The 21,046-nt window shown below is 42.7% G+C and overlaps 1 protein-coding gene across 4 annotated transcripts in view; it reads right to left on the bottom strand.

Moving 5' to 3' along the window:
* Positions 1-3,666: 3,666 nt before the first annotated feature.
* The window catches only part of LOC119179556 (uncharacterized), an 87,634-nt gene continuing 70,254 nt past the window's right edge, over positions 3,667-21,046 (bottom strand). For all 4 annotated transcript variants that reach the window (XM_075869624.1, XM_075869623.1, XM_075869626.1 and 1 more), the window contains 3 exons: positions 20,256-20,380; positions 15,902-17,599; positions 3,667-11,232 (listed from right to left, as the gene is read on the bottom strand). In XM_075869624.1, the coding sequence (XP_075725739.1) occupies positions 10,978-11,232; positions 15,902-17,599; positions 20,256-20,380 (2,078 nt within the window). In that variant the 3' untranslated portion in view covers positions 3,667-10,977. The remainder of the gene's footprint in view (positions 11,233-15,901; positions 17,600-20,255; positions 20,381-21,046) is intronic.

The raw sequence follows: 21,046 nt of genomic DNA, 5'->3' as shown, positions 1-21,046 counted from the left end.
CTCTCTTCGTGCATCATCTCTAATGACGTCACATACTACCCTGAGCAACGTTTTCTTTTTTTTTTTTTTTCAGTTTCGGAACTCTCCGTTTCGCCTTCGGTAGGGTGGCGGTCGGCTGCAGTTCCCGCCACCACGGCGCTGCAAGCCAACTTTGCGCAAGCAAACGTGGGTTGTCTGCTCCAGCTATGCACGGTGCAGCCGTTGTGCAGCGTTTACACAACACCGCAAGAAGAACAAAACTTTATTAACGAAAAAGACTTCGTTGCCCCTAAACAGGACAGCGCCGCGTGGTCGGGCCCCTATTCCAAGGCACCACTGGCTCTCGCCATCATTTCAGCCCTCCTGACTAGCCTCCGCTGGTCCTCAAGGGCTGGGCAGCATTGCCTCCCACATCTCCCTGCTGTTGTTCTTTTCGTGTTCTTCGGTGTGTGCCGTACATTTTCACGTAATATGGTAGAGCGTCGGTGTGCTTCCACACCACGGGCATATTTCTCAGTAGGGGAAGTTATTTTAAATGAAAAGAAGAGAAAAGTGAGCCCCGTAACTGTCTCTTAGGAGGAGGACACCTCAACAGTAGCTCACGAGGTATGGGGGTGGAGAAGGGAATAAAAGAATACGATTAAAAATGGGAGAGATAGAGAGAGATGAAGGAGAGAGCGAGGCGCAGGATGCTGTTGGGTAGTACGTATGCAATTTGTGGATGTTTATGTATGTGTTAGTTTGGAGTCAGCATTCGCAGAATCTATGGCCGAAAGGTTCTTGTGTGGTTCTGGGTAATGTCTTCGCAAATCTCTGTAGTATTGCAGGATCACTTTGTAACTGGGATTGATCGCAACTTCTTTGTTTAGGCACGAGGAGTAGAGCCCAGATGCGTGTGCGGCGTCTTTCCAGGTCCTTGGTGAAAATAATAGCTCGCGCAGCGTGGTCACGTGCTAGACGAGCATTTGTCGATTAAAGAGCCGCTTTGCCACCCTGTAAGTTTTTGTTCTTCCAGGTAGTAGAAGCAAAATTTAGAGCTCAGTTGTACTAGAAACGTCTCACTGAAGCCACGGTGAAGGCTGTGACTGATGTGGTTCCAGCTAGGCGTCAAATTGTCTTCAGAAGACCGTGGAAGCATGCCATGCCACGAGACATACAAACAGAAAAAAAAAGTGCACCGAACACTGGCACGGAACGCACGATACTGCAGCAGCAGTGAATTAAGCCAGCGGCAATTGGTATGTGTTCTGAGCCAGCGGGAAGCAGCCGGTTACAAGTTGGCACAAAGTTAGACTGCAGCACCCTCACACTCCCTTGAAGCAAATCACGTTCACCTCGAAAGGAGGAGTTCGAAAACTGAAAAAGTATCTATAAACGTTCATCCCGGGGTGCTGTTCTATACCATTCATACATGTTCTGGACCAAGGAGGTTAAAAAAATTGCTGGAGTGGAAGCTCCCGCAATGCTTTGCCAGCAGAAGTGAACCTGGCTTTTGCCCTCCAAAGAGCTCAGAAACATGCTATTTTGTGGTGGTGCCCACTTAGAAATCAAGTGGCTTTAATTTGTTAGTCTGAAGGCTACGCTAAATATAAATAAAAGATAGTTGTTTTCGATGATACAATCCGAAGAGACATGAAATTCGCCTTAAATTCAAGGTTTACTAAAGAAAACTAGTAACACAAGGAGGCACTTCGAGCACTATCTGACACGAAAATGTTGCCACGTTAAACTCGTTGGGCGTGCGAGAAAAACGTTCCTTCTCAATCGCCAAACGCCAACAGCTCATCTCGCCTCTAGTAAGATGGCTGCCGCGGCCGCCATCTTACAATTGGAATCGCTTCACTTGTGGGCAATAATTTCCACTCCAGCAATTTTTTCAGCCTCCTTGTTCTGGACATTGTCGAATTCCACCATGTTGTCAGATTCCGCCATTAATCGAAATAATTGGCTATGTAATCGAGCTGCTACGACCTCTTTGTTGGCTTAAAATGCCGCCATTACGAAATTCGACAATATGGCGGATTTAGTGTCCAGAATAGCACCCCCTCCCAATGATCTCTATACTAGGGATGGAGGTCAGTGACTGCGCCACTGTGTAAGCCACGCCTATTGTAAAGTCTGGGCAACGCCTCCTCTAGAAAGATGCCTGCGGCGTCACAAGCTATCCCATTGTAACCATGCTGTCTTGAGATGACGTCGGTTGCCGAGAAATGACACCACGTTCCACCATATTTTTGCCCTATTTTTTTCGAAAACGCTTAGGGAGGAGGGGGTGGCGTCGGGGTAAGTAGTGTGCACATGTGAGTTGCAAAGAGCCACCGCAAGGATCGCCAGCAACCTCTCTCATTAGAAGCCACAGGCGGCTTTTGACTAACGCAGCAGGCATGATTGTAGAGGAGGCATAATTGCTCAGGGTCAGTTGGCGCGTAACACTGAATAAGTTACACCAGTCAGCAGGGTGATGAACAGAAGAGGCTCTAAAGTGAAACACAAACACACTACTCCATAACATGAGCTTCGAATCGTTGCATCATTTCAATCAATGCTTCAACGCATCCAATATGCACGTGGCTACCAAGCTCTTTAACACACAAGAAAGTTTTCTGTTGGATTTCTTACTAATAAAATTCTAGTTCCTAGGAATTATCAATTATTTATTCATTTCAATGAATAGTTCTATACCTACTTTACCCATAGGTAATTTTACGATTGTCCAATTTTAGATTCCTTAAATGTCTGAATAATTAATTTTTTATCAGAACTTGAAATTCCTTTTTCCCCATTACAATAACCATCATTTTAATGGCCTATCCACCCGTGGTAAGTACGAGCCACAAAATATAGGTACAAGCAAGCAAGCTCCGAAAGAGCCACTTTGCCACCCTGTAACTTCTTGTTCTTCCAGGTAGTAGAAACAAAATTTAGAGCTCAGTTGTATTAGAAACGTCTCACCGAAACCACAGTAAAGGCTGTGACTGATGTGGTTCCAGCTTAGTTGTTTAGAAGCTATTTTTGAGTCTCAGCATAGGGCTCTTCAAAGCACCTCGGCGGGCCATACCCTAAAGGAAGTTTAAACCGAGCCATTGCTGTAAGGTATCAGACACATTTAAAATCCCACTGAAACGACGAGATTTCTCTGTTCAGGTGGTATTAAACCAGTGAACTTTCTTCTTCTGAAATATTCAAACTTGTGGGTGCCTGAGTGGATAATACTTAGGACCATTAAAAAAAAAATTAAAATTTGTGGAAATAAGAAAACGTCAGTGTATTGACACAAAAACACTTGTCACTGTGACACACTATACGAGCACTCCAATTTCGATTTCAAACAAGCGCATAGCTGAATTCCTGTAACAATTCGGGCTTGTGAAAGACAAGCAAAGCATAAGACAACCTGTTGTGTACCTATGCCCGTGTATTTTCAAATCACAGGAGCTGCCCCATCACATGGAAGATGGACACATTTACTCTGGGCTCGAAACGGCAAATATAAATTTTTTACACGTCACCTTGGATGCAATTGTGTGAAGACGGCATGCTTTTCTGCTGTTCAGATTTCAACACTTCCCTTTCAGTGCAAGGTCACTACAGTATAACGCCTTTTCTTTACAGCATATGTATTAAAATGCATGTCCACTTTTCATATTACAACCCATTTTATTCATGTGACAGTGATGAAGACGAGCATAGACTTCCGAATAAATTTTTATTTCTAACAACAAAAACACATGACAAAGATAATATAACAAAAAGCCCACCCATGCAAAATAAGCAGTGCATGGGCAAGCACTCAATAAATTCACAAAAGGTCTGTGCACCTTGAGTATGTTTTGCAACTGCCTCAAGAGTAAGATTACCACTAACACATTCCTCGAAGCTCGATAAAGAAGAATCGGACAATATATTTTAATAAAATATAAGCACTTCATTTTCCATATATGTATACTATAAAAGTCAGCTGCCCAAGCACTCTAGGCACAAACTACCAGCAAAACATTTGGCATCGCATTTAAAATACCTGCAAGTACACAAGTATTATTATTCACAGCAAATGAGTATCACATGAGACCAGTCGGTAATAAAGATAACTTTCACTGCTCCCAAGTTCGCTAAATTGCGTATGATAAATGTAGTGCACTATCAATCTCAGAACATAGGCTAAAATGGTCATGTGTGGTGATAATTTTGTGCAAAGTATAATGTATTAAATTTTTAATGCAAAGTATATGAGGGTCGGTATACTATATTTTGTTAGTTATGACACCTGTTTAATGTGCAGTGCTCACGGAATGAACGCATCAAGCATAACAGATGGTATGTGCAACTGCTCGGAGTAATCAAATCATGCCACTGCACATGATGCAAGTATATGCGCAAACATCCCGTCAATACAGCATGAAATAAAGACCGAGCTTTGAACTGACATTTATTTGCATAAGCATTGCACACCTTTCCAAGAAACTACAGGAATGTTCAAGTTCTTTCATCCAAAATACAAGTTAAACAGTTGCTACTTGCAGTCGATGTAAATCGCAGTTAATCCAATTTTAGCCTGAATACTTTGTATTACAATCATTATAATTTTTTTAAGTGCAAAGAATAGCCCTAACTGGAGTCTCGAAGGGAAATCGTATAAAGAGCAGAAGCGAAAATGAGGACTGCTCAACAATGGTTATTACATGTGGGCATCAGTTCTCAAGGGAAGGCACAGGAGAGTAACTTGTTCGACATATTTTAGCAACTACATGTTTTGATCGAGGGTCCATTCACAAAGAGCATTGCACAAATGCAAATTATAACATGAGCCTTGTAGATAAATACACATGTATGTAAATAGCATGTTTGAAAATAACTAATATTCCTCATTACTGCACACATCTACTATTGTAAATACTCCAACAGCCACATATGACTTGGAAATTTCCCTATTTTGGCACACACAAATAGCAAAAACCATTATTATTTCACCAAGGTTTTCCACCCAAAAAGTGCATTGCATATTTCACTAGAAAAGTACCGCAATATAAGGCAACCTGTTCAGAATTTCATCTTTTTTTAACATCCGCAAATACAGTAGTTGCTCGATGATAGGAACTTCAAGGAATCTGAGAAATAATTGTATGACCAATTCATCAATAGCCTCTATACCGGTAACTTATGGAAGTTTCGGTTAACGGGTGTTCTGTTTTCCAAATAAGATGTGCATCTGTCTGGTGCTAAGATCCGATGTCATCTGTCTGATGTTTAGCTCAAAGTGAATGTACAAGCTAGTTGACAGCTGCTGGTGTTAATAGTTTGTTTCAAGGTTGTACTGTAGCAACATTAGAAAAACAAACCTTGGTATCACCAACTCCTAACTGGTGTACTAGAGCGGTGCCCTCATCGATCGATAAGGGTGTAGTGTGATTGATGGCTGACACAGTTATGCATTTAAATAATATGTTAGCATATTAACATATGCTAACATATTTAAATAAATATGTTAGCATTTATAAAAACGCTGTCTGGGTTGCAGGCAGGTGTTGCAAGAATGCACTAGCTATTTCACTATTTCACACAATCTTTTCAGAAAAACATTGAGCCTGCTACAGGCACTCCATCACAAAAAGTTGTGAAATTCAATGTTAGAGGCTTGTTTAATTGAAGCGACAATTTCGTACGGGTTTGGTCAAGAGATATCCCAATGCAAGCGTAAAATGTTCACATTTTTTAAACGGCAAACTATTACGTAGAGATGTGCGACTATTCTTATCTTCTAATATTTTTCTAATAGTGATTGCGACTCTATCAGCACAGGAATTTTACAATTTGACCTTCCCAAACAAAAATACAGTCAAAGTTTGACAATGGCTCCTCCAAATTTTCAATTTGCTTCACCTCACAATAGGTGTTGCAGCAAAGCTATCTTTTAGGCTCTGCTGCGATCGCAAATTTAGACTAAAAAAAAAAACACTGGTTCTGACATGGATTGATTGATATGTGGGGTTTAACATCTCGAAACCACCATACAATTACAAGAGACACCGTTGCGGAGGACTCCAAAAACTTCGACCACCTGGGGTTCATTAACGTGCACCCACATATGAGCACACGGGCCTACAACATTGCCGCCTCCATCGGAAATGCAGCCGTGATTCAATCCTGAGACCTGCAGGTGAGCGGCCGAGTACCTTAAACACTAGACCACCGCGGAAGGGCCCTCTCCAACTTTTTTTCTACGACTGTTTGAGACTACTGTAAAAATATTCAAAAAATATTCTAGAAATATTTAAAAAATATTACATTAGATTAGCACTCTCACTTCAATATTCGAACTTGCTTTGCATCCAAAATTTTGCTCTTTGCACAGCTCTACTTATAAGAAGTTTTTCCCTAAAGTTCACAACATAATTTAACTGTTCAGGGCTACAAAAACTTCACTTTTAACACCCTTACAGCAGCTAGTGACACCATGTTCCAATCCAAGTCGTTGCATCAGTTATAAAGGGGGCTAAAAGATGTTCCCATCATAGCATTGACAAGTTCTCCCATGAAAGGTGCACCATGTATTGTATTCAGGTGACTATGAAGGGTCACTCAGATTCTACCTCTGAAGGCGGTAGCCCCCGGGGTATAAATTTGTGCTTTCCACACAACAACCCAAGTAATTTCCAACGAATTTGCATCGTGAGACATCTGATCCATAATATGAATTAATATTTCTATTGTTCTATTGCACATAACAGGGTGGATCTCACAGATATTGTTCACTATCACACCCCCAACAACACTGAAAGCACCGACTAGAAACAGCAGTACATAAACCCGAATAAGCATTTCGCAAGATGAAATGGCACAGTAGCACAGCAGAATATGACAAGTTCAACGAGATACATGCAAGCTCATCTACATACAGGTACAAAAATAGCATGGAAAAACACCCCTACAGGCAAAGTTTTTCTACGGACTCTTTTGCTTAAGCTTATTAGAGTCGCCAGCAGACTCCATTAATGACATGGACGAAGCATAGCTCTATTCAATGACAGAGCAAGAAAAAAAAACTACATCACAGAAACCATCACTGCGAAAATGTGGCCTCAGGTACTTTTCATAAAATATCACAACAGAACAACGTCAAGCATATTCTGGAAGACCTCGCGCACTGATTACATGCAAAGTAGTGAGCGAGTAGCTGCCTATGCTGCACTGTGGGCCAATTGTTACTAGATGGATAGACATGTTTGTGTAACTAGTTATGAGCATCCTGTGGGCCTACCGAGCACCTAATAAATTTTGGGGTCTCAGAACAGCAATATTATGAAGGGGCTTTGGAAATTTCGACCACCTGGGGTACTTTAACGTGCACACCCTACAGCATTTCTGCCTTCATTGTAATGTGTCTGTCAGACTTACCAGGTACATCAACTGTACTGGCATCTATAAAAGGTAGATCACTGACATGTGTGAAAGCACAGATATCACTTTTATAGAAACTTGTTAAGGATTAGGTTAAACTTTCGTTTAGAAGGGATGTCCCATGTCACAAAAATAGCACGTACGACTGGAGACACTTGTACTAAGGGTTCCTTGCAGTGCAGACATAGCCACAGAACGTTAAAAAAAACATGACAAGTTCCCTTGGAATTGCAGCCATTTCCTCATCAGCTGATAACGTACACAACTGGTGCAATCGATGGCAAATGGCTCTGAGCGCCAAAAACTGTAAATTTGTTTCAGTTTCCCGAAGGCACAATTCATTCCTTTCTACTTACACGATCGCAAACATCCCCGTTGAATCAGTTACAACATATAAGTATTTAGGTGTAACTCTATCCCACGACCTTTCCGGGATTCCACATGCGACTAACGTCATTTCATCAGCAAACAAGACATTAGGGTTTTTGAAATGTCACCTCCGTCACGCGCCGCAACAAGTCAAACTTTTCGCATACAAATAATTTATCAGACCACAACTAGAATATGCTGCTGCCATCTGGAACCCTCACCAAGCATATATCATCAGTGCACTTGAATCAATACAGAATCATGCCACAAGATTCATCCGTTCTTCATATTCATATGGCGTCAACATTTATCTCTTAAAAGCAGAATCAAACTTTAATCATCAGTGCACTTCAATCAGTACAGAATCGTGCCACAAGATTCATCCGTTCTTCATATTCATATCGCGTCAGCATTTCCCTCTTAAAAGCAGAATCAAACTTATCATCCCTCACTTTTCGTCGTCGTATTGCCACGCTTTCTCTTTTTCACAAATTCTTTTACAGCTCGCTAAACCGCCCACCTTACATCTCGCCATCATCATCCCACACGTCTCATCGCACTGGCCATCAACTGCAAGTAACCCGTCCTCAAACACGCACCGTCACATTTCAAGCTTCATTTTTTCCTCGGGCTGTTAGAGACTGGAATGACCTGCCTCACCATGCTGCTGCTGTACCAACTCATTCTAAATTTCTGGACACGTTGCAAACCTGTATCACACCATAACACCTGCATTCATTGTTCCAATATGTAAACCATCCCTTGTGTAATACCCCAAACGGGGTCTTTAAGGTAATAAAATGAAATGAAATATGATCGCCTCTGCTCTACAAAGTTTTTCGCACATATTTCACATGTGAAGAGTGTGTAAGCAATCACTATGGTCTCCTAGCAAGTTTTCGGCATTTTTTTTTTTTTTTGAGGTGAGGTATTCTTTATTTATCGTGAATACATTGAAAGGCTGACAACAAAAGCTGCATACAAGCAGCTTGACAGGCCCGTCAGCCCAATTCAAACGTCAGCAGCAGACGGCAGATATGCATGCTGTAGAAATTTACAGTAATAAACACAACACACCGAAGTATCGCAATTCTATTGCGATAACAAAAATATGCAAGTAAAAAATATATGCACGCTAACAACTAAACAAAGAAACGATATTGTATTCGAAAAACATGGGAACGCTACAAACAAGAAAAATAGAAACGACGAGGCAATACTGAAACATACAAAAGTGCAAATAGTGTCAATTTACAAAAAAAAAAATGCACCTGTAAGAGAAAGACTGATAATAAAAAGTATACATATGAGCTACTGCACACAACAGAACAGGAATAAGCGCTTAAAAAAAAACAAAAAAAAAACCTTACCAGGATGACGCTATCAATCTAGCATTCTATAGGTTACTCAAAGGAATACAAGTTGACTAATAAGTATGGAAGTAAAGGGGCAAAAAAAGTCTACGCAAGAATAGCTACAGTTTGCTCGTTCATAAAACAGAACAATAGGTGTGCAACTTGCTACAAAGTTGATTAGATATTTGAAATTTGGCATAAGAACAAAAATTGTATGTCCCTATAGTCCGATACAACTTCAGAAATTCGCTACAACACTTTTCCAGGTAACCATAGAATGGGTTCACTAAAGCAGCTCATTGCCTCCCGAATTCCCCTCCCCAAAAATTTTTAGAATCCTTTCAGTACGAGCGGAATTACGAAAATTTGTTGCATGCAGCAATTGCATTCTCCTTACGCTCGTCCCAACTAAAGTACTACTGAAAGCTAAGTAGGGAGAGATGGCACGGGTAAAAAAATAAGTCGCACATGCCTCGTGACCTTGACCACTTCTTTTTTTAATGCGCAACTTTTCAGCGCAATTTCACACCAACACTTGGACAAGTCCCGGCGTCCCGTGGTGGCCCTAGTAGTGACAGAACGTGCCATGCTTAAATCAGCCAACAGCTGATACTTGGCCCATGACGCAGCAATTTTCGAGCTTGTAGCATCATTTTTCTAGAGAAGAGAAAGCGATTGTTAGCTCAGTCTAAGTTCCAAACCGCGTGTTGTGCTGTAATATTTGGCACGTATGTTCTCGGGAGCCTCAAATACAGATCGGCAAGGCTTTCTGACAAAGCTCAAAAAGTGTTGCAGGGCCCCTTATAAAGGCGGATGCACACAAGCCAACGCTAATGAGCTTGTACTATGAACATGTTCAGTAGAACGGCCGGTGACATTGCCTTTGAAGATCATTATGTCGGGGAGCGAGACTATTTCTTCACTTGCCACGCGCTTTGGCCACCTGGGCGGGGCCTCTGCAGACTACTCAAGTTGTATTTGACTAAAGGCCGTAATAAAAAATAATTCTTCAAGTAGCATCTCCAACAAGAGGACTAGGGCACCCAGATGTAAGGGGCTAGATAGATAGAAACGGTCAAGGAGCTTTGTGTTCACAAAAACATACACCATATCACAACGATGTGTCGTCAAGTAAACAAAAAGTTTTCTATGCATTAAAAAGTAAAGATGGTTAAGATGTTAAAAGATTGTAGTGAGCAAAAAAAGCGATCAGATACCAAACAAAATCATTAAGTATCATCTAGCAGTAACTAAGTAGTAAGCATAAGCAAAGTAATAATTAACAAAACACCCGAGTGCAAAGAAATGCACAGAGTCTGCTTGTCAAGAGCTTCCACTTTCATCACGTTTCACACAGGCAACAAAACATTCCACAGCATGCTGCCTCGAATGCCAGTGGTTGCAGCAAGTCTGGTTGTGGAGTAAACACGTGTGAATGTGAAGGCCTGCTAAACATTCGAACAGGGCAATTTATTTTCAATATGCCACACACATGCACAACCCCATTGAAGAAACGACCTGATGGACAAAATCTACTAATGTAAATGCCTTCAGCATGTACAGTATTATAAACTAACGTGAAAGAACACAAATTCAGCAAAGCATAAAATTGCCACTAAACTCAAAGCACGCTGCCCAGCAATTGCGCATGCCCACAATGAAACATGTCTGCCAGAATGTAGACAAACAGTTTTAAAATATCACAAGGGTAAATACTGTACAAATTGTACATTTTTAGTAAGTATAAAGTGTCTGTACACTTGTACACAGGCACTCAGGGTCTGCGCGGCAATTTGCAACCTCGTCAACACCTTCAAGTCTGTGCCTATGACGAGATCGCTATCGAGCCGCGTCACGAAAATGTCAGATACAGCAATCGCTAGCGCTTGCCAGATGCCAAGCTTCGGGCGCCCAGCTTTGCCTGGCGAGCCTGCGGATTCTCCTTTAGAAACTTGAGGATGTCCCCACAGTCGATCGCCTGCGGCAGCCATCGCTGGAGGAGCAGCTCCTCCAGGAACCAGATCTGCCAGTCTCTGCCAGTCGCGGTCACCACGATGTAGGCGTCATCAAAATCGTCCAGATGCTGGATTTGCACATCCTGTACGCCTGTCCAGCGCATAAGGAGCTGTCGCACCTGGAGGCAAAAAAAAATTTTAATGGGAGAATCGTTAAAAATGAATAGATGCCCAAAGTAAATGCACACAACAGATGCTTGTGTCGGACGCTAAATCAACTGGTGCCACTATACACTCACAAATCTCATCACGAAATTGCATGTTAAGAGTAAATCAGTTTGTTATATAGAAAAATTCTTTATAAAGGTTATTTTTAATACTGCTGTAAGACTTTTTCATTTACTTTGTTATAACCAATATTTCATCATATTTATGTTCATTATATTGAGGATTTAGTGCAGTCACATTCCATAAAATCTACTGAACCAAACATATTAAGCCAAAGAAAAAAATTCAAGGAACCTTAAGCTTCGCCTTTTAAGAGTTGAACGCAATAGCGAAATCCGGCCCCTAGTGCGCCCTTGAATCGCTAAGTGCATACTTATTAATATGTTGTGTTAGCACGAATGGCACACACAGGTTTTTGATCTAAAGCAAGAGTCGCATGGCCTCCAAGATACACGCCCTGCGATCGCCATTTCGGACGCCATAAAGAGTCTCAGAATGCCTCACAGATTGCAGCACATTATCTAGCATTTGCGGTTTGCTTGATCAACGCCTCTGGAAAGGCATGATATGTTTTCCACTAGATAGACATAGTTGTCCATTTTTAGAGCTGTTCGAAAGTTTGTGTGTTTTTAATGGCAATGGCTGCACTATCCCGGCCTTTTTCGACGTAGTTCAAGGCTCCCCAAATGCGCCTACAAATCACTAAATTGGCTCGTTTTCGTTGTGACACCTGTCAAACGAAACGCATTAAAAAGGCCTTGAAACACTTCAAGTAATCATGGAATGAATTCACTAGAAGAGCTAATTGCCTCACAAATTCAATGCCGCAAAAATTTTAAGAATCCATCCAGTGCGAGTGTAACTACGAAGGTTTGTCGCATGCTGCAATTACATTAACTCTTCTCTCGTCCCGACAAAAGTGCTAGAAACTAAGCAGGGAGGGGTGGCAAGGGCCGAGAAACTACCACACCTCGTGACCTTGAGCACTTTATTTTTTCCTTCGAATGCGCAGCTTTTTCAGTGTGACCGCGCACGCATGCATGGACAAGTAGCGGCCTCCTGGGGCGATCTTGATAACCTGATTTTTCGGTCATAGACACAGAGACTATTTTGGTCACAACCAACGGGGCCGACGCCGACAGCGGGTTTTCTGCGACACGAGCTCTCTAACACTATCGCGTTAAAAAGTGTTTGGCACAGTGCACCAAATATGCTGCCTTAGCATTATTTGTACTTTTTAATTAAAGTGCAGCAATTACGACACAAAGAAACATAAATTATGAACAAAAAAGCTTGCCACCAATGGGTATCAAACTCACAACCTTCAAATTTATAGTCGCAGGCTACAACTGCGGCTATTCTCTTGTCTCTTTTACAGGGTAGAATTTCTGTACATGTAGTCCCAGGAGTATTAGTCCGCACCACTAGTAATATGTTTTTTGTCACAGCTAGCATCAAATAACAACTATAAGATGTCTTTAGTTTACCTTCTATTTTTTAATGTTACTATGTTGCCGTGTTACCTGGACACACGTTTCAGCAATGTTTTAGCTCCCCATACACATTGCAATGATGATAGCTTCATTTATCACTATCACTGTTGTAGTGTACTAAACAATGGCATCAACATCTTCTGGTTTTATTCAACAGCAATTACAGAAAGGAATTTTCACAATACAGCACGTAAAGCCATGCTATTTATACCGTGGATATGACATATTTCGCTTTTATCGAACCTTCCTTGTCTAATCTTGGCCCTTTGTCAGCACATCATCACAATGAAAGCTTATGCAATCAAGGATGGCTTGGCAAAGTTACATTACGAGTTGATACGGCATATGCATGCTAACTTGAAGCACTCGAAAAGACTCCAGAAATGTCCCTATCGACATATGTCACTGTTCAGTTTGTACAGTGAAGGAGAAGTTAAAGGGACACTAAAGGCAACTGTTAAGTCGACGTTGATTGTTGAAATAGCGGTCCAGAAACCTCTTATTGTTACTTTTGTGCCAATGAAAGGCTTATTTTGATGTAAAAACACGTTTTAGTGGTGCACGTCGGGTTAGCGCACTTCAAATTACCTGCCTCAAGAAGCGGACCGACCGGACCAACTCATCACTCACGTCACTGTTGCCATGCACAACGTTGCCCGGATTTACTGCGCTAGTAGCAGCAGACTGAAAGCAGTGGGAGCCACAGCAGCAACAACAACCATTGATCAATTTCCCACCCTTGGCTCCAAGATTGCAGACATTTTTCAGTTCAACTGCGCCCCGCTGGATGGCACCACCTGTCCAGTGTACCTACGCGAAAACCGAATTTTCGAACCTCTCGTGTCATTCCCCATAGTAACGCCCGGCGGTTCTTTTTTTCACGAATCAAACAGAAATGAATAAGCAGCATTTCAATGTGTCTTTTGATTCACGGAAAGTTTTTTATTTGGTGCAGCTAGATCGAATACTAGCGATTAATTGTAGGTGGTTCGTCTGATGTCATCGGGATCATTTTGAAAATGCCCAACTGAGGCGCATAAGTTCTTGTGCATTTACCTTAATTTCTAGGTAATTAGAGCTATGTTGTTGATAATATTGTCATTTTAGATGTCATACATAGAGCTGTCACTCTGACGTAAATTGTTATTTGACTTTGGTGTCCCCTTAACATTCGGGATGAACTTGCGCGGACACGCACGCATCTACAAAATATCGATGACTAATATGCCCACACCATACTTAAAATCAAGTTTAAAGAGCGTGCCATGCCGCTGCGAATGAAACGCACCTTTGGCTTTTGTGTAAACAACCAAACACTCCTCGTATCACGAGTTTTGTTGATTGCCACAATCCTTGTGAGCACTCCCTTCTAGCAGACCGTTTTAAAGGGAAAAGGGGAACAGACTTGCATGAGAAGAGTACAAAAACAGATGGCCTTGCCCTGGTGTGCGCTGCCATATGCCATAAAAATTTGTCATCTAGCCTACAAGTACGTTTCAAGCTTGCCTTGGCAGTGCATTTCTCGTAGGCCATGCATATCTATGCCACCTCAGAGGGGATTATAGTAGCACCCAGGAAGTTTTCCATGTAGAAAGTTGTCAACACGGTGCTCATGTACGTGCCGTCTGTGTGTTCACATAGCCAGCTATGTTTAACCAAAAACTACTCTGGCTCTTACCTCACTCGGTGCTCTATGAAACCGAAACTGCAGCTGAGCGCTACAAAACAGACTCCAAATAACTGACCGTTGCACGCTCAAGCAAGCGAGCCTTCCAGGCGTGATAAGTCGGTCGTTCACTACCTATTGCAACAGAAAGAGTTACATGGCATGCTGATGGGGACATATTTTATAGACATACCCACGCGTTTAGAGCGCTGTTGGCCAGAGCAATGCTCTCGAAAGCAGAAAGATCACCGCAAGAAACTTGTGTGCTTTTTCTTATGAGTGTTTCGCAGATCACTCTCACCAGAAACAGAGCAAGCTTTTATTAAAATGCATTCCCCCCTCCCAACCCAAAAAAAATACTCCGAGACAACTGTCCTACAGGTAAGCTCTGCGACTAAGAAGAAAAAGCTATGGAATGCAGTACAAGTAATGGATCACTAGTAATTGACTACATTTTGTTGTAATTTCGAAATTAACCTTCAGAATACTTTAATTAGCTTTTCATGTAATTGATTACCCTCTTTTTACAAAATCGAGCTTTATCCAGATGTCTAGGGCCGTTCTCATCCCAAGGAATACGAGACTGATCTGTAGGGACTCAGTAGTGATGTATTGACACCCCTTCTCCCCACCCCCCTTAAGGGACATGACCTAGGAAAAGCCTCCCAGCATTCACATGGGCCTACAGCCTTCTCTATACCATTGTAGCTAATCGTAGTTAGAGTAAATTTGAGTTGTTGCGTTACGGCAATGAAACTTTGAAGGAAAGCAACTTAAATTTGATATGTTAAATTCCTGTAATTGCTTTGAAGTGGCTGTAATTGACCACTGTAATCAATCATATTTATAAAAAGTAACTGTAATAGTAATTGGTTACTTATCGTTTGTCATGTGCACAAGTATGAGTCTCAGCCACATTGGCATATGCAGAATATTAGAGAACAAGCATCTGATAATATCTGAAAACAGCACAGTGATTACGAGATAAGTCAGTACAAAGGGCTCTGCATTTGTTTCAAGTACCTAAGGTTAGCATGCATATACCATACTTACTCGATTCTAACACCAGGGGTGATGTTCCATAGTGTCCACGAAGAAAAACAGTAAAATTGTGAGTATCATTGCACTTTGTTTACCATATCAAATTTTCTGCTGTATTTTTGCTATAAATTACTGTATCACTGCCATTTAACCACACTTTGCTTTGGCTAAAGATATGGCTAAAAATTTGGTTAAATTCAGGTAAATGAATGAAATTAAGGTAAAATGAATGAAACATTTACATAATGCGAAGAGTTGGGGGCTTATCTCGATGTCACCACTACGGCCTCTTCACGACCAGTTCATAATATCTATCCATATGTTGGCATTCTGATACTGTTAGGAAAGAGGCCAAAGTTGGTAGAGATAATCGTCATCCTAAAGGCGCTCACGCAGATAGATGGCCAAAATATATCTCACGGCATTGAGCTTCTCCTTCAGCATCTGGTCCATCACTGGATTGGCTATCAAGATGCGGACAGGATCCCGCTCGAAGACTTCCTGATGAGGTTCGTGGTAGGCAGGGTCACAGGGCAGCGAGATGTGGCATGGGTCGAGGGAAACTGCCAGCGAACTGTACGCCCGCAGCGCCACCATCGGCAGCCTGTGGGTCTGGCAGTCGTAGCCACCGCCCGCACAGGCGCCCACACGACACATCTCCCGCGGCAGCCGGTGCTGCTCCAGGCACCACCGCAGAAACGAGACCACCAGAGTGCCCACACTTTGGTCCTTGCCATGGTCCAGCTCAGTATCGCACCCGTCCCTTGGCTCGTGCAGGAGCAGTGCCGTGGAACAAGTGACCTCTTTGACGTCCTGCTCGTTGCACTCACCTTGTCCACTCTGCTCCGACAATCCAGAGTCCACTGTCTCGTCAGAGTCGTCCAGACAAAGGGGCTCCACAAACCCATCGATAATCTGCCAGGCTTCAGTAGGAGCCTTCTTGTGGGAAATGCATTTGGCTGCGCTCAGTTTCTTTGATGCCTCCACAGTTGGCTCGGCACTTGGCTCATCCTGAGAAGCTGCTGTTTCCGACATCATCATGGCATGCCGCCTCCTCGTGACAATCTTGCTCAAGGGTGCAAATTTCCTACTTTCCACAAACTCATTGTAAATGTCTAACAGGCAGGTGGAGCACAGCCCGGGCTTGGATGGGGCGCCAGGTTTGTGCTCGCCAAGCAGCGTCTCCTCTTTCAGCCACTTCTTAATTATTTGAAAGGCTGTCTTGAAGGAATCGCAACTTGCACCCAGACCATCATTCTTCGCAAGGCTGCTGTTCTCTTCGACAAGGCGGTCAATCTTCCAGTACAAAATGTTTGGGCACCACACCTTGTCCTGAGCATCGGCGCTGCGCAAGATCTCGATGAGAAGATCCGCGATGCACCAGGGAAAGCTAAAAAATGAGTCCTCTTCTCTCTGCTCATACGTTACCATGTACCAGGCTGAAGCCCTGCGAAGCTTCCTCTTGGTCAATTCCTCTGGATCGGATATGCAGCTTTCCTGCATTTCTTTCAAGATGTCGTTGTAGAAGACGTCACGTGTGGTGACCGTCAGAAACTTGACCATCTTCTCAACGAGGTCTTCCATGTTGAGCTTGTCTGACTGGGCACTGTGATAGGCGTCGAACGTGTTCACCATGCATGCCATAACCTCACCCTCGGACCCGATGCCGTACTGGTTCAGTATTCGCCGAAGGTTCGTGTTGTAATCTGTCAGAGCCTGCGCCGCCGACTCTCGGTACTCTTCCCAACCTGGTATGGCAAGCGCCTGGCACCGACCAGGGTCAACGTGCCGGTGACCCAACCTGCCCACGGCGGCCTCCAGGGAACGGCACGTTCGGTACAAGACGCCGAGTGCCCTGTCGGACCGGTACGTGGTCTTGTGGCTTCCTTTTTCCATGAAGTCTGGGTACAGCATAGGCCGCTCGTCTCGTCGAAGGTAGGCAGTCTTGCCGTTCTTTGCAAAGTCGAGGCAGATGCTGATCTTTTCAGCGATGGCAAGGCACTTCTGTGAATAAATTCCTTCCTTCTCCTGGTCAGCCCAGGCCAGGTGTGCGTTGGAGAGGATACCAATGGAATCATTCTTGATATAGTTGCATATGAATTGAATCATGTCATCGGTCTGCAATAGAGGCAAAAGAGACGTGCCTTTGTGATGGAAACTGTTGCAACATGCAGCGGTTGGTTAACCATGCCAGCTCAAACAAGAACAAGAAAAAAAAGGTACCCACATGTTTTTATGTTGCGGTGAACTTCTGCACAGCAAAACAAGCAATACTCAAATCACAACGACAGCACGAAGCACTTTGCCAAATCCAACATTACAGGCCAATTGTGTCATCTCGCTTATGACAGAGTATCAGTGATGCTTGCATGTTAATATTATTGACATGCAGCAGCATACATGCAAGAAGTTGGCAAAATACATCGAACAATGATGCTGTCACCAGTTGATATGATGCAACAAGATAGTATATGACATTAAGCACTAAAATTTTTCAGTGGCACCTTGCCAAACAAGGCTACAGACCTCAGCAACGAGTGAAAAAATAGAAGAAATTGAGGAGAATAAATATTTGATCGTGCAAAGTGATGAGTACAATTTGTATGGATAGGATACGTTAGTTCACAAATAACAATATTGCAAAGTCGCAGACCTGCAAACGTAAAAGCAAACCGAATTGGTTCCTTGGTGATCAAAACTTTATTACTCCCACAAGAGGGGACCGGCCGAGAGGTCAGTTACGCTGCTTAGAGGAGGTAAGCAAAAATCCCTTAGGACACCCCGGCCTCCAATGCGCGTGGCCTCCAATGCGCGTGAGAAAGCGAAGACCTTTGCAAGAAATAAATTGTTGGCAGTTCAGCGCTCTGTCTTGTCTCTTCTCCTGTCCCCTTCTGCCCTGTCGTTTTCGCTGGTAAGCACTCTTTAGCACGTGAGATTACCCGGCGTTGCTGTGCCGAGTCAGTGATATGCAGAAGGGACTCCCATGTATCTTCTGTGTGAGAAGCGTCAGCGTACTGTGGGCCCGTCCATGCCTTGTGTCCTTGGGAAATGCAGTGGATGACTAGTCAATCACATCCCCAGGAGAGCAACTGAGAAATACCCTGCTGAAACTGATTATTTCCATCTTTAAATGGGACACGTTTCAACTTGTTGGTACAATATCATTTCTGGAAATAGCGCGAAGACACTACAAGGCAAGAACAACATAAAGGAACGAGTGTTGAAAACCATTTGTGGGCTCAATTAAGCCTACTCAAAATATTATAAACTTCAAGGTATTCGAAATGAGCTAACAGACTTATAAACCACACGTAACCTCTTGGAAATGTGGTTTCACTGCAGTAGAGATGCTACACCATGAATACACCTATCCGGGAGAAATCCACACTGTTTCGAAGCCCCACTACAAGGTTGAAGAACATAACACCCTCACATCTATTCATCATTTCTTAACTTTAAACTTACTGAAACGAGCCAGGGCGGGCTCGACTCCGAGTATAGTCAGTTATAAAACGTTAACGTGTTTTACAAGTGATCAGTTGCATATTACTGAAAATCAAATCCTGCTACAATTTAGTGTTGCTTCCACTTGCCTATGAACCAGAAAGAGTGACCTATGCGCATGCCTTGGTTCTATTTTAAGTATTGTGCACGTTAAGCCATGAGAAATATGTTCCTTTTCTTTCATAATATATAAAATATACTATTCAAATTTGCTTTGAAATCATTCAACCAAATCACTATTTCTAGCCTGAAATTTACTACACTTACACCTCAATATAACAAAGTTTCATCGTACACGAGTTTGTTATATACAAAAATTTGTTAAAGATTTCTTTCTAACACTATATCCATTGAAAGACTATCTTTCATTTACTTCGTTATGACCGATATTTCATTATGCCGGGGTCCATTATATCAAGCTTTAAGTTTATTTCTCCCAGCACTTGGTCCACAGTTCTGGTCTCATTTTTTTGCACAGTTAATAATATTACCTGTATATCTTGTGTATTAACACAGCCCAAATACAATATATAATGGACATTTCAGTGCACCCTCATGCAGTGAAATGTATGAGAATTTGTTGCTTCGTACACTGTTTTTATCGGAATGCTTCAGACTGTTTTTAATCCATAAAAATTGCATTTCAGTAAGTTTTAGGTTGTCATCGCCCTCAGTTGCTCTGTTATGTCACAAGAAGTGAAAATTTGAGTGATGACACAACTGGATGTCAAGATGATGTTTTAACTTGATAATTTAGGTGTCTAGAACCCTTAGAGGACACTAAACATTTTTCTATCAATTAAGAACTATGCAAGACGAGTAGACAGCCATGATTTATGATGTCACAGCTATTGGTGCACAACGTTTAATGAGGCATTGCCTGCTAGATTTTTTTTTTTGGCACATTTTGCCACTTACCGAGCGTATTTTCGTGTTAAGAGTGATACCTTTGCTACCGCAAAAGGGTACTTCACTAAAGTGAGAAAAAAATTCAAGTCAGAGCAAAGACTCAAGCTTGCAGTGTATTTGGTGCAGTGTTTTACTGGTCGTGAGCTCTAAGTCAAACCTTCAGTTCTGTGAAAGTGCCAAGTGAATAATACATAACATTTTAGGGCGAGAGTACAAAAGTGGGCCTGTCGAACATGAATAGGGGCTTTGGTTAGAGTCTCATTCACATCACAGAGCAGTTGACAAAACATGTGCAGCCTGAAACGTCACAACTCTGTCATATAAGTAATCAAAACTAAAGTCAATTGCGATTAAGGCTTACTGTGATTGGCTTCCCGTGTGGCTCGGGGTTGCGATCCGAGAAGTTCATGGGCGTTCTGTTTGACCCTGGGAAGAAGAGGCACTCCTCCCAAATGACAACGTACTCGTCCCCGTCCAAGTCCGAGCCTGCATGCCACACACAATGCTCAGAGGGCAGCACACATACTCTGTAGAGACCCCAAAGGGAGCCACACATGGAACAAAAGGACAGTTCCCACCATAGTGTAATAAAAGCGCAGACATTTATTGGCAACCTTCAGGCAACTCTAAGCCTGCCCGCCAAATCTCACGAATAACGATTATATAACAAGTGGTACCAGGATGCCAATATAACACACAAAGACAACACACAAAATGTAGCACCCACAGAGCAAGAATGCTGGAGGAGCCAAAACTGGGCTCGCTCGAGCGTCCTGAAAACGTCACGAAATCAGGCGCAGCAGCAAAGCGCCCTCCATCTTGAAACTCCGCTAGCGGAGAAGGAAAAACACCCACGCTGCCTTCACCACGCTCTCGTTCAAAGCAACTCTGCCCCAAATCGCCGTTTGCGTTCAAGTGAATGTGTTTCGTTCGTTCCGGTGCGTACTCGTCGGTTTCAAATTTTAAAGCGACAGCGTTTAAGAGCTACTTTTGCAGAAATGCCAGCATTGGCGTTGTTGATTGCGATTGAAAAATTTACGCTGTTCGTGACCACTGAATCAAGACACAAATAAAATGAATAGGCATGTTTACTTTGAGCCACCCAAGTATCTGTCCTTGCATGCTTTCTGCAAATCACATCAGGTCAAGTTC

Source organism: Rhipicephalus microplus, chromosome 7 (assembly GCF_043290135.1).
Source record: "Rhipicephalus microplus isolate Deutch F79 chromosome 7, USDA_Rmic, whole genome shotgun sequence".
Classification (NCBI taxonomy): domain Eukaryota; kingdom Metazoa; phylum Arthropoda; class Arachnida; order Ixodida; family Ixodidae; genus Rhipicephalus; species Rhipicephalus microplus.
This window is presented reverse-complemented; position numbering and strand designations above follow the sequence as displayed.